At 54.8% G+C, this 13,477-nt stretch overlaps 3 protein-coding genes across 3 annotated transcripts; 2 read left to right on the forward strand and 1 right to left on the reverse strand.

The window, feature by feature from the left end:
- Window positions 1-6,761: 6,761 nt before the first annotated feature.
- Window positions 6,762-7,608, forward strand: LOC121338749 (feather keratin 4-like). The gene has a single exon (XM_041409948.1). The coding sequence runs from the start codon at window positions 6,762-6,764 to the stop codon at window positions 7,152-7,154; it is 393 nt and encodes a 130-aa protein (XP_041265882.1). The 3' UTR covers window positions 7,155-7,608.
- Window positions 7,609-9,219: 1,611 nt separating this feature from the next.
- Window positions 9,220-9,576, reverse strand: LOC121338740 (claw keratin-like). Its single transcript, XM_041409938.1, has one exon. It carries the CDS (start codon window positions 9,574-9,576, stop codon window positions 9,220-9,222), a length of 357 nt encoding a protein of 118 aa, XP_041265872.1.
- Window positions 9,577-11,644: 2,068 nt separating this feature from the next.
- On the forward strand, window positions 11,645-11,953 carry LOC121338753 (claw keratin-like). Its single transcript, XM_041409953.1, has one exon. The coding sequence runs from the start codon at window positions 11,645-11,647 to the stop codon at window positions 11,951-11,953; it is 309 nt and encodes a 102-aa protein (XP_041265887.1).
- The last annotated feature ends 1,524 nt before the right edge of the window (window positions 11,954-13,477 follow it).

The raw sequence follows: 13,477 nt of genomic DNA on the forward strand, positions 1-13,477 counted from the left end.
TTGGTGGCAGCTGAGGCCGGTGCTGGCCGGAATTTGTCACCCTGGAGCCACCCCGGGAGGACCAAGGTGACTCCGAGCAGCTGCCACACCCAGAGGCTGCTAAAAATAGCCGGCTCCTCCTCCTCCTCTAGTATCGTTTGTTTACATTCCTGAGGTTTGTTTCCCATTAAATAATTCCGGCTTTCCCTGCCCTGAACCCTCCTGAAAATGTGGGATTTCCTCCCGGGGGAAGGGATCCATCCTGCTGGGAGGCGGGTGGGAAAAATCCCAAATCGAGTGGGAATAATCCAAAAACCGAGTGGGAATAATCCCAAAATCGAGTGGGAATAATTCCAAAATCCAGTGGGAAAAATCCCAAAATCGAGTGGGAATAATTCAGAAATCAAGTGGTAATAATTCCAAAATCCAGAGGGAAAAATCCCAAAACCGAGTGGGAATAATTCCAAAGCCGAGTGGAAAAACTTCCAAAGTCGAGCAGAAAAATCCCGGGCTTTGTGGGGAAACTGAGGCAGGTTGTGTAATGCCACCCGGGGCAAGCAGAGGGAGACGCGAATTCACCGAGGGAACTCGGATCTGGGGCTCCACCCAAACACCGAAAACCAGGATTAATTAAAAAATTAAAACAAAACCACCAAAGCCCAGCAAGGAATGCAGGTGTGCTCAGATTTTATATCATTTATATATTTGAATTTGCTTTGCTACCCTGGCCAACCTGGCACTTAAATTTTCTTGTAATTATATATTAGTATATAAATCTACAACATTTATGTGTAATATTATGCATATATTTACGTATAATATGCTATAACTAATGTGTATAATTTAGATATATTTCTATAACACTACCTATATAATAATATCAATTTCCATAATATTTACATTTATTTGTATTATGTTTATATTTGTTTATATATTTTGATATATCCTACACCTCTGTACAGTTCTGCTCAACACTTGTTAAGGGAAATATTTTTCTTCTGCCTCCTCCCTTCATTCCCTTTCCCTTTTGTACTCCTCCAACATTTAATTCCCTGAATTTATCCTTTTGTTAATTTTCGGGATTTAAAATCTGGTTTAATCCCAGCTAGAAGTGAACAAAAAGCAGAAATCTTAGGTCCCACTGCTGAATTTGGCGGGGTTGGCTGCTCTGTGAAGCACTGGAAAGAATAAAAAAAAAATCCTCAGTGGTCCTGACAAGGCTGAACAATCCTAAAAGAAAAAAATCCCTTTTTTTATCAACCAAAAAGCCTCCAGTAAAGGCTCAGCTCTTGTGACCCCTCACATCTTTTTGGAGCAGACCCTCCCTGCCTGGCACCCACCCCACGGATGCTTCGATCCAGGAGCTGCAGTTTGCTCCAACCCTCCCCGGTGCAGGAAATTGGGATCGGGGAGGATTTTCTGGAGCCGCCCCCCAGGATGAGACACCCTGAGCGTTCTCCAGGTTCCTCCAACCCCAGAACCCTTCCCCGGGCGTGCTCCGGGTTCCACCAATTCCAGAACCCTTTCCCCGGGCGCTCTCCGGGTTCCCCCAATTCCAGAACCCTTCCCCGGGCAGGCTCTGGGTTCCTCCAATCCCAGAACCATTCCCTGTGTGTGCTCCGGGTTCCACCAATTCCAGAACCCTTTCCCCGGGCGTTCTCCGGGTTCCAAGAACCCCAGAACCCTTCCCCGGGCGTTCTCCGGGTTCCTCCAATTCCAGAATCCTTCCCCCGAGCATGCTCCGGGTTCCTCCAACCCCAGAACCCTCCCCTGAGCGCGCTCCGGGTTCCAGCAAGCCCAGAACCCTTCCCTGTGTGTGCTCCGGTTTCCTCCAACCCCAGAAATCTTCCCTGAACGTTCTCCGGGTTCCTCCAATCCCAGAACCCTTCCCCGAGCGTTCTCCAAGTTCCTCCAACCCCAGAATCCTTTCCCGTTCGTGCTCCGGGTTCCTCCAACCCCAGAACTCTTCCCTGAACGTTCTCCGGGTTCCTCCAATCCCAGAACCCTTCCCCGAGCGTTCTCCAAGTGCCTCCAACCCCAGAACCGTTTCCCGGTCGTGCTCCGGGTTCCACCGACCCCAGAGTCCTTCCCCGGGCGTTCTCCAAGTTCCTCCAACCCCAGAACCGTTTCCCGGTCGTGCTCCGGGTTCCACCGACCCCAGAGTCCTTCCCCGGGCGTTCTCCAAGTTCCTCCAACCCCAGAATCCTTCCCCGGGCGGGTTCGGGGATTTATCCCCACCCAGGAGCCGCCGGCTCTTGGGCAACCACCCAAGACTAACCGAGGTCACTCCCTGCCCTGAGCAAGCCGGGGGTCACCGCCTGGATTTTGGGCTTCTCCGACTTTCCCTGCGAAATCAGAACTCCTGATAGAGCAGAACGCGCGGCGAGCGAGGCATTAATTGCCGTTAATTACCCGCTCCTCCTGCCCGATGGGCGGAATTGTTGCTGATGCGAGCTTTGTGCCGCTGATGTCAGCGGGCAGAGACGCTTTGAAGTGAGGGCAGCGAGGGCTGCGAAGCTCCGGCAGCAGCGCTCCCACCCCAAATCCTCTCTTTGATGATTCTTCCGTGAGGCAGAGCTCCTGACTCAGCCGCGGCACCGAACCCCGCGGCTCTGCAGCCCCGCCGAACCGGTTCGGGCACAAAAAACCGAATTAACCGGCCTTAAAGCTGCCCCTGCCCTGCGCAAGGATGTAATTTTCTACGACAATTTAGGATTAATGGTTATTAAGGCTCTCTGTTGTGGGGTTTGCAGTCTGCGCTTGCTCTTTGTTCCCTTTGTTACTCACGGGATGGTTTGGGCTGGAAGGGGCCTTAAAACTCGCCCAGTTCCACTCCTGCTGCGGTCCCGGCTCCTTCCAGCCTGGCCTCGGACACTTTTCTTCGTTTTGGTGGATTTCTCCTTAAAATCGGGGCTGAACTTTGCCTAAATATTCTGGTTCTGTGGGATTTAGGAGCTTTCTCTGCTCTGCTTTCTGTGCCGGGTAAAGGGTGCAAAAATCGAAGCGGGGGCTTTCCCAAGGCTTTTGAATTTATGGGAGAATGAGGGATTTCAGTTTCTTAATTCTGGGGGGGAAAAAAAAAATATTTGGGAAGGTTTTGAGAATGGATTTTCCCAGAAATTCCCTGGAAAAGCTGTGCCGGAGCCTCCCCAACCTCACAGGGAACAATTCCTTCCAAAAATCCTCCCTAAACCTCCCTTTCGTTCAGTCTGGATCCATCCCTGGCCCCAAAATTCCTGACGAACCAACTGCAGGCACAGGAGCAAAACACAAAACGCGGGTGGAAAGGAGAAAATTCCACCTGAGATTTCTGCATTTTGGGGGGATTTTGGGAGGAGTCGATCCCGTTGTGCTCCAGGGACTGATTTTGCCAGCCAGGATTCGGTTCCTGGGTTGGGAATTCCCAAATGCCACAGGGATCAGCTGAGGAGAGCTGGAATCCTTTCGGAGGGGTGAATTCCACACTTTCTCCTTGTGCTTTAATCCTTCTGGTCTGGAACAGGAATTTTGGGAAGGGGGAGAGGTGTTGGAGCAAGAAATTCCAAAGGGTGATTGATAACAAAGACATGGGAAATTTCGGGAGGAGAAGAAAATTTTCGATTCTGGGGCGGGATTTTGGGCTCCTCCTCATAGGCAACGTCCATTCAACCTCGTTAGGATTAAATCCTTGGGGGGAAATAAAAGGATTCCTCTGCCATGGACGTGATTCCAAAAGGACCCACACGGCCCCAACTGTTCCCTGCTCACAAAGAATCCGCTGGGAGGATCTTCCCAAAATCCCTGTCCTTTGCACCTCTTTTTTTTCCCGTTTTCACTCCCTCTTCCCTCCGGAGGGAACCTTTAAGCCTGGAAATTCCCACCTTGAGACGAGGTAAAACCACCCCGGGGTTCGTGGCATCCCAGGAATTATTCTGATTGTGTGAGGCAACTCCAGAGATCCCGCCGGGCTTTGGAGCTTATCGGGAATATTCCGGAGACATCAGAAAATGAGATTTCAAAGAGGATCTCAAAACCTCTGCGAGTTTGTCATCCAGGGAAATAATTTCGTGGTAATCACGGTAATGACATCCTAGAGGATCCGGGCTGCTGCGACCTCACAAAGAATAAATTATGGAAAGTGTTCCACCAAACTCCTCATTTTAAACTTCACAATCGGCATAATTCATGAACGGCTTCGTTTTTATTCCAAAGATAACCCCGAGCTTCGCTCTTCAGGTTTGCACCAGATCCTTCCCCTGATTTAGGAGCACATCCGTAAATCCCACCAATATTTTGGGAAAGAATCCCCGATTTGATAAACGAGGCACGGCCACAATTCCCTGTGTTAGGTTCTGCTTCCATAAGGAAAATCACCCTGGCACTCCAAAATTCCCCGCGCACTCCAGCTTTTAGCCAAGATAAGCTAAAAAACCCTCATTAATTCTCGCTGCATTTTCACCTCTTAATGAAACCAGGAGGAGAAAAGCAGGAAATTCCGAGATGAAAAGACCTGGCGGCTTGCCATCTGCATTTTTGGGGTTATTGCCCAACGCGGCTTTAGATAATCATAAACAGCCAGCAAAACAATTCCTGCGGCTCCAGCAGCGATCCCTGCACCGGGCTCGGCTCCCGAGTCATTAAAGCGCTTTAGCAAAGAGTGGCTCAGCCGCCCCCGGCCATCGGGGCAGGATATAAAACCCCTCTCCACCCTGGCATCTCCTCACTGCCTCTCCCGACTCCTCCTCTCCGCCTCTCTGAGTAAGTTCGGGCTCCCCGGCTCTAAAAACTTCCATTTTTCTTCTGCTTTTTCTCCTCAAAATCGGGGCTGAGCCTTGCCTGAATGGTCCGGTTCTGAGGGATTTAGGAGGGCTTTTCGTGCTGGGCAAAAAGGGGAAAAGTCAAAGCAGGGCTTTGGGATTTATGGGAGAATGAGGGGTTGCAGTCTTTTCATTCTGGAAAAATATCTGGAGAAGTTTCGGGGATGGATTTAAATTCGCGTTTGGTTGCGTGGAGCGATCAGGGAGAGGGTTCAGGGTGGGTTTGGTGTGGAATTCATGGAAAACTGTGGGAAAATCCTGCTTGGAAGGGAGCTCGGTGCACCTCTGCCGCTGCTTGGATCAGCCCGTTCTTAATTTAATTGGAGCCACAGCGAACGATTATTATGGATTATTAACGTAACTGTGCCAATAACTTTCATTTCTAACTCTTAAAACTGATTTACAGTTCTAAAGCGCTTTTACAGAGATTAAATCCAGCAATTCTGTAGGTCAGTGCTACGTTCCTACTGGGGAATTTGGAGGAAAATGCCCTGCACGGGTATTTTAATTTTTTTTTTTTTTAATTATCAAAAGGATAAATTTAATTTACAAGCTTAAAAAAATATTCTGATGCTACACCAGGCTTTTATGTGAGGATTTAACCTGAAGAAATAAACATTATTGATTTAATTTCACCCTTAGGTGAAAATGCAATTTTCTTATTTGGCTTGATTATATCACTATAGAAATATTTTAACATATATATATTATATTATATAAATATTTTAATTATACGTTTCACTTATTAAACGAGCACTTAACCCTCCCACTTTTTCTCAGCCTTTTGCTTTTTTCCCCTGTGTTTTACCAGAATATTTTCCTGCCTGAAAACAACAGGAATCTGCAAGGAAAATAATACAAAAATTAAGCCGGGTGCTAAGCTGATTATTCCACGCTGAAATACGTGGAAAATCCGGATTTTTTTTTTTTTTTTTTTTTTCCCCGTGTGGGAGGAACAGAGGCGCTGTAGGAACGAGTTCCAGCGCGTCCTCGGGAATTCCTCCAAAGGGCCGGGGCTTGGAGGTGGCACGGGAGGAAAGAGGAGGAGTTCTGCTCCCGGGGGAGGAGGAGAAAATGGGGGAAATTTAACAGAAATTCAGAACAAATCGGGGCGGGGGAAGTTAAAGGTGGGAGATAAAGCCGCATCCAAATTACCTCCGAGGATCCCTTAAAGGCAAAGGTCGATAATCAAGAGAGCAATTACTGGTTTTATCTTAATTATCCCTAACAAGACCTTAAAACGAAATGTCAATAGCCAAGAGAGCAATTCTTGTCTTTATCCGAATTATCTCTGAAGACCATTTAGAGCCAAATGTCAACAAACAAGCGATCAAGTCTCGTTCTTGCCCGAATTATCTCTTAGAATGTCAATAGCCGAGTGCTCCACTTTTCTCTTTTCCCGAGTTTAGGAGCACAACATCCTTTTAGAGACATCTCAATTATCGCTAAAAACCACTTAGAGCCAAGTAAACCAGCGCTTGGCTCGTGTTTTTATCTCCATTATCTCTAAAAACCCTTAGAGCCAAACGTCCATAAACCAGCGCTCGGCTCGTGTCTTTATTTTGATTATCTCTAAAAACCCTTAGAGCCGAATGTCAATAAATCAACGCTCCAGTTCTGTCTCTATCCCAATTTCTTCTGACGATCTTTTAGACCCAAATGTCCATAAACAAGATCTCGAGTTTTGTCTCAATCCCAATTACCTCTGACGATCTTTTAGATCCAAATGTCAATAAACCAGAACTCCAGTTCTGTCTCTATCCCAGTTTTCTCCGACGATTTCTTAGAGCCAAATGTCAATAAACCAGCGCTCAAATTTTGTCTCTATCCCAATTTCCTCTGACCGTCTCTTAGAGAAAAATGCCAACATCCAAGAGCCGCCGGGAGTTGTCCGCTTCGCTTTTGGACCATTCTTTGTTTATTTGGTTTTTTTTTTTTTTTGGTTTTTTTTTAACCCCGCAGGCTCTCCCCCAGCACCTCCGGGCGATGGCTTCCACCCAACTGTCCTGTGCCACCCCCTGCGAGCCCAAGTGTCCCCAACCGCTGGCCAGCAGCACCAACGAGCCCTGCGTGGTGACCTGCGGCGACTCGCGGGTCATCATTTACCCCCCGCCCGTGGTGGTCACCTTCCCGGGGCCCATCCTCACCACGTACCCTCAGCAAACCGTCGTGGGAGCCTCGGAGCCCTCGGAGGTGGCCCTGGGCGAGCCCCCGGCCCCGGCAGCGCTGCCCGCCGAAGTCACGGCTGGCGACAAAGTGGCAGCGCCGGTGCTGGCCCGTCCCGAGCCGCGCTGCGCCCCCAAATATTCCTACAGCTACTCCTCGCAATGGACTCATCCCTGCAATTCCTACCGCTCCGGGAAGCGCTGGACGTGCTGAGCACGGGGAACGGGCGGCAAGGGAAATCCCGGGTGAAATCCCAGCTCTTCTTGGCGGTGCAGCGGCCCCGGGGCTGCTCCGGCTCCTCCCGAGAGCTGCGGGGGCTCAGCCCCGGCACAGGCGGCCTCGTGTTGCAATTCCTCGGGTTTTTTTTCCCTTAGTTTAGGGCTGTTCTCCCGCAGCTTTGGAGTCGCCTGCTTCCGCCGTGCTTTGGCTTATCCCGGATTTTTTTATTGGCACTGAGCTTAGAGAGGCGACTTGAAATGCTCGGAATAGCACACGGCAACGCTGCCAAAAAGGGAAATTCCCCGTTTTTACACGCGGCATCACTTGGATGCTGGTGATTTGCCAGAGCCTGGCTGAACCCCCGGAACGATGCTCTTTGTATCCTGTACAGTTTTGATCCACAATTGTAGGAAAGCTTCTCTTTCCAAATAAATTTTCTCTACCGAAATACATTTTCTGTCTTCCTTTATCACCTTTTTTTTTTTTTTTTTTTTTTTTTTTTTTTTTTTTTTTTTTGGGGGGGGTTGGTTCGGTGGGATATCAGGGAAATTCTTCCCCCAGAGGGTGCTGGACACTGCCCAGGCTCCCCAGGGAATGGGATGAAGCTGTGCCAGGGGAAGTTTCGGATGAATTTTAAGGAAAGGCTCTTCCCCCAGAGGATGCTGGGCACTGCCCAGGCTCGCTAGGGAATGGGCACAGCCCCGGGGCTGCCAGAGCTCCAGGAGAATTTGGAAAACACCCTCAGGGAGAGGAAAGAGCCCAGAGGAGGCTCCAGGATGGGATCCGAGGGGTGGAGCACCTCTACTGGCAGAGCTGGGATTATTCAGCATGGAGAAACTTTGGGGTGGCCCAACTGTGGCTTTGCAGGAGCAGAAGGGGCTACAAGAAACACGGGGAGAGACAATTCCCAAGGGATGGGGTGCCAGGACAGGAGGGAATGGATTCAGACTAAAGGAGAGGGGGTTCAGGTGGGACATTGGCCAAGAATTGTTCCCTGTGAGGGTGGAGATGCCCTGGGATGGATTTCCCAGAGAAGCTGGGGCTGCCCCATCCCTGGCAGTGTCCAAGGCCAGGCTGGACAGGGCCTGGAGCAACCTGGGACAGTGGAAAGTGTCCCTGCCCATGCCAGGGGTGGATCGGAATGAGTTTTAAGGCCCCTTCCCACCCAAACCATCCTCTGATTCCATGATCGGACATTCCAACCATTGCTCAGTCAGAGACCCATTTACAGCCAGGATGAAGAAATCCATGACAAAAAATAAATCTTTCGTGCAATGCAGATTCTTAGAAGTCCGGTTCATTAATGGATGATAAATGTTGGGCCTTGAGCTTCATCTGGGGAAGAATTTCTTCCTGGGAGGGGTGGTCAGGACTGGAAGGGGCTGCCCAGGGAGGTTTGGGGTCCCCACCACTGGAATTGTCCAAGGAACGAGTGGAAATGGCACTCGGACCGCTGAGCTGGGTGACACTGTGGGGATCGGTCAAAAATTGGATGATGATTTGGAGATTTTTAAACCCGGAATGACTCCGGGATCCTGTGACCATATCCCAGCTCAACACTGCCGTCAGAGCAGCAACCCCATAAAAAACAACCAAAATCCAAAAGGATTGCATCAACACAGATTCTTTATTGCGAGTGAAAAGCCCACAGGCGCTGTCAGCGAGAAACAAACCAGCAACAAGGCGTCGGAAAGACGAAAAGCCCAAGGCAGCAGCGAGGCAGAGCCCAGGGCTGCACCGCAGAGATCGGCCCTGGCCAGGGCGGCTCCGGGGCTGGGCGCCGGGCAGAGCGGGCAGAGCCTCAGCCGAGGCTGGGCACAGCTGGCTGGGGGCGCAGAGAGGGGGCAGCTTTTGGAGGCAGTGCTGGGGAGCCCAGAGGCGCCTGGCGAGGCTCTGCGGGCTCAGCCGGCAGCGCCGGGGACCCTGCGGCTGCCGGGGCTGCTGGGCCGGCCCTGAGCGGGGGCTGCGGCTTCAGCCCGGCTCCGGCGGCACAAGGCAGCGGGGGCTGCTGGAGGAGCCCGCGGGCAGGGCCAGCACTGAGCTCCGGCGGGGATTGGGCTTAGCAGGGCCCGCAGGGGCCTCCGAAGGAGCGGGAACCGCGGCCGCAGCTGCCGTAGCCCCCAAATCCGCCAAAACCCCCATAGCTCCCAAAGCCCCCAAAGCCGCCGGAGCCCCCACGGCTTCCAAAGGCGCCCCCGGAGCCGGCTCCCACGTAGGGAGCTCCGGCCGAGCCCACGGCGCTCTGCTGCGGGAAGGAGCTGAGGATGGGCCCGGGGAAGGTGACCACCGAGGCCGGGGGCTGGATGACCACCGTGGAGTCGGGGCACTGGCGCACGCAGGGCTCGTTGGAGGTGTCAGCCAGAGGGGCCGGGGTGGCCACCCCGCAGCTGGGGACACACAGGCTGTTGCAGGACATCCTTGGGTTCGGCTGGCAGAGCTGCAAGACAAGGCACAGCCGCGGCTCACGCCGAGCACTCGGCACACAAAGCCCCGCTGCTCTCGCCCGCCTGCAGCCCGTGTCCCAGGGCTCGCTCTGGCTCTTCCCAGGCCTTCCCAGCCAAGCCCTGGCACGGCTGGAGCGGCTCCTGGAATGCCCGGCTGCCCTCACCACCCCCGGCTCCTGCCTGCCCGTGGCAGCGAAGAAAAACTCCCTCGTCCAAAGCTCCGGGCTCCCCGAGGCCTTGAGCCCGCTGGTGGAACCCCAACCACCCCAACTCTGCCCTGGGACAGCTGCTGGAGCGCGGGGACAGAGATCCCTCGGGGATTCCACAGGGACAGAGATACCTCGAGGGTTCCACAGGGACAGAGATCCCTTGGGAATTCCACAGCCAGAGACTCCCCGGGGAAGGCTCAGAGGAGGGAGGGAGGACGGAGGGAAGACTCGCACTCACCACAGCGATCAATGAGCAGAGTCGAGTGGGGAGAGCTGGATGCAGCCCTGTGGAGCCCTCGGACCTTTTATACACCCCAGAGTGCCTGGGGCACCGTCCAGAAGCGGTGACAGAGCCCCAGCTAATCATGGAATTCAAGCGGACAAAACTCCTGACACAAACTGAAACGTGGGCTAATTACATCCATACTAATTGGGGCTAGGAACAAGTAAAGGTGCCCTGGAGAGCCACCAGGCCCTGGAGGGGCAGACCGTGACAAATCGCTGAGTGAAAGATCATTTGTTGTCGAAGCTGAGCTCAGAACCCCAATAAAACATGACATGTCCCTAATCCCCCGCTTTGCTTATGCACGGGAGTTTTGTGCATCACTCAGGAGCGCTTTGAAATCCTGGGCACAGCCGGCACATCTGTCATTAATCCTTTTTACGGGCTGCTAAATAGGGACGCCGGGAGGGAGAAGCCATCCCACCCACTCGGGGCGCATCCCAAACGCCAGACGTGGCAGGGGAGGAGGGCACAGGACCAGAGTCCCGGCGTGGGGCGGGCTGGGGGGAGCACAGAGGGGCAGCAGCCCCCATGTCCTGCCCGAGGAGGGCCATGGCATAGGGCTGGGCACGGAGGGTTCTGGGAGAGACAATCTCTAAGGGATTTTTGTGCCACTGGAGGATTTCTTAAGTCCCCGATTCACCTGATGGTGGTGCAAAAAGCAGAGGGGGAGATCCCATGTGAGATGAAGCTTCACCAACCATCCATCCTGGCACGGATCTGGGTGTGACACGGGGGGGATAAACGAGTAAGGGGAGACCTAAAGAAAGGATCAGGACAGCAGAGAGAGGATCGAGAACCACTCAGACCCTCCAGAGAGGGTCCTGGCCGAGCCCTCCTCTGCATTGCCCAGCTGGCCCCGAGGGCTGGCCCGGGGGTGTTGGCCGAGGCCCCCAGAGCCAGGCCGGCCCAAGGGGTGTTGGCCGAGCCCCCCAGAGCCAGGCTGGCCCAGGGGGTGTTGGCCGAGCCCCCCAGAGCCAGGCTGGTCCGGGCCAGGCCCAGCTGTGCACGGCTAGCTCAGGGGCATGGCCGGGCAGGGGCTCAAGGTGGCGGGGCCAGGCAAACAAAGGACGCTCAGGATTCTTTGTAAGCAAAGTGAGGTTTATTGAGGACAAACCTGCGTTTATTGGGGCTGTGAGCGCAGCTCCAGCAGCACCGAGTCTGTCATGTAATGATGGGCCACGGCTATTCCTGAAAGCGCCTCTCTTTTGTCCACTCATTTCCAAACCAATGTCCACAATGGGGGGGTGACAGAATTTTTCTGCGTCCCTGCACTTTATGAAGCTTGGTAGCGTGAATTCGTAATTATTGAGGAAGGGGGGGTCTGCCCGCACCCCCGGACGATGCCCCCGGCTCTCTGGGCTGTATAAAAGGGCTGAGCTCCTTGCACAGCTCCATCCGCACTCCTGCACTTGACTCCTCTCATCACCTGGGTAAGTGCAGCTCTCCGAAGCCTCTTGGGGATCTCTCTCAGCACAACTCCTCCCTCACACCTTTGCCTCTTTTTTTCCCGCAGTTTTTTTCCAGAAGCCTTTCCCAGTCTCAAGGATGTCCTGCTGTGTCCCCAGCTGCGGCGTGGCCACCCCGGCCCCTCTGGCTGACACCTCCAACGAGCCCTGCGTGCGCCAGTGCCCTGACTCCACGGTGGTCATCCAGCCCCCGGCCACGGTGGTCACCTTCCCCGGGCCCATCCTCAGCTCCTTCCCGCAGCGGAGCGCCGTGGGCTCGGCCGGAGCTCCCTACGTGGGAACCGGCTCCGGGGGCGCCTTTGGAAGCCGTGGGGGCTCCGGCGGCCTTGGGGGATTCGGAGGTTTTGGGGGCAGCTGCGGCGTCCCCAGAGGCTGCGGGCCCTGCTAAGCCCCAGCCCGAGCGCCATCCCTGATCCAGGAGAGCTCCAGGAACGCCCCCGGCCCATCCCCGCACGCCAAGGCCCGAAGGAAGGACGCACCGACAGACAGACAGACAGAAAGACAGACAGACATCCCTCGGCCCAGCTCCGCCTCCTCCCCGCCGCATCCCTCGGAGCCCCGCAGCGGTCGCTGCCCGCTCCCGGCACGGCCCCAGCTCGGCTCCTGCTCTGCCCGCGGCCGGGACCCGCGGGGAGCCCTCGGCCAGGGCCCCGCTCCGCTGCCGCCCCCCTGCCCCCGCACGCCAATAAAAGCTGCCTCGCACTGCAATGTTCACCGGCTCTCGGCTGCTCTTTGCTCCGCGCCCGCTGCCCAGCCCGGCCCGCCTGCCGGGAGGGTTCCGGGCAGCCCCGCTCGGACACGGCGGGCGAGGAGCCCCCGGCAGCTGCCCGGGCTCCTCCTGCCCGTCCTTGGCCGCCCCAGCCCCGCAGCAGAGTCCCCCCGAGCCGGACACTGCCCAGCCCCTGCCACGGCACCTCTCCCTGGCCCTGCCCGCCTCCTGACCCCTCCCGGCTCCTCTCTGCAGCCCCTCAAGAGCCCCGGGCCCCACCGCCAGCCCCCTGCCCTTGCGACATCCCCCCCGAGGGCCGCTGGAGCCCCAGGCCCGTGGGGATTGGGGGCCAGTGGAGCCCCCCAAGGGACGCGGCCCCGCTCGGGGCTCTCGGGCAGCCCCGGCTCCGCAGGGAGAGGGAGAACAGCCCCAGCAGCGCTGCCGCTCTTCCCACATCCCCTGGAACATTCCAGCTCCCCGCACCGCCTCCTGCTCCCGCTTCTCCTGTGGGTTCCACCGCGGCTCCTTGGAGCGCTGCCGGCCCCGCCTCGCCCCTCTGCGGGTGCCGAGGCCCTTCCTGGGGTCCCCGGTGTCACCCACCCCTCACCAGGGACACGGCCCTGCCCAGGAGCGGCAGCAGAAATTCCAACAGCCCCGGGCTCAGGGACACACCGCGGTGACCTTTGCTGCCCCTGCTCGCACTGAATTACATGGCCGATATTAAAATATTATTTAATAGATTGGTAATATTGGGTACAATGGGACTATTGCCATAATATGGACAGAGTATAAAATAATATGGACAGAATATGAAATAATATTGTCTAAAACTGATCTAGATGATCTTAAAACAAATGATATCCCAAACCCAGGGAGTTTCTGGTGTTAATTTAGGAAGAAATTTTCATACATATCAATAAGCAATAGAAGGGACCTCAGGGAGGTGGGAAACTCCACGCTCCTCCTCCAAGAGCCCCGCGGGACTGAAGCCTGTGGTCATTGCTTGGCGTGGAGAGGAGACTGGGCAAGATCTGCTCGGGTCTGTCTCCTCCCTTCCCAGCTGCCACCGCCTCCAGCCGGACAGGCCACAACACCTGGGACAGGCAGCGCTCATCCTGCATCCCCATGAGACTGACCAGCACCAGCACGGTGTGGGACAGGATTTACAGCGACTTCTGTATGGTGGTGCAAAAAGCAGAGGGG

This window comes from Onychostruthus taczanowskii, unplaced genomic scaffold, assembly GCF_017590055.1.
Source record: "Onychostruthus taczanowskii isolate IOZ18803 unplaced genomic scaffold, ASM1759005v1 scaffold315, whole genome shotgun sequence".
Taxonomy (NCBI): Eukaryota; Metazoa; Chordata; class Aves; order Passeriformes; family Passeridae; genus Onychostruthus; species Onychostruthus taczanowskii.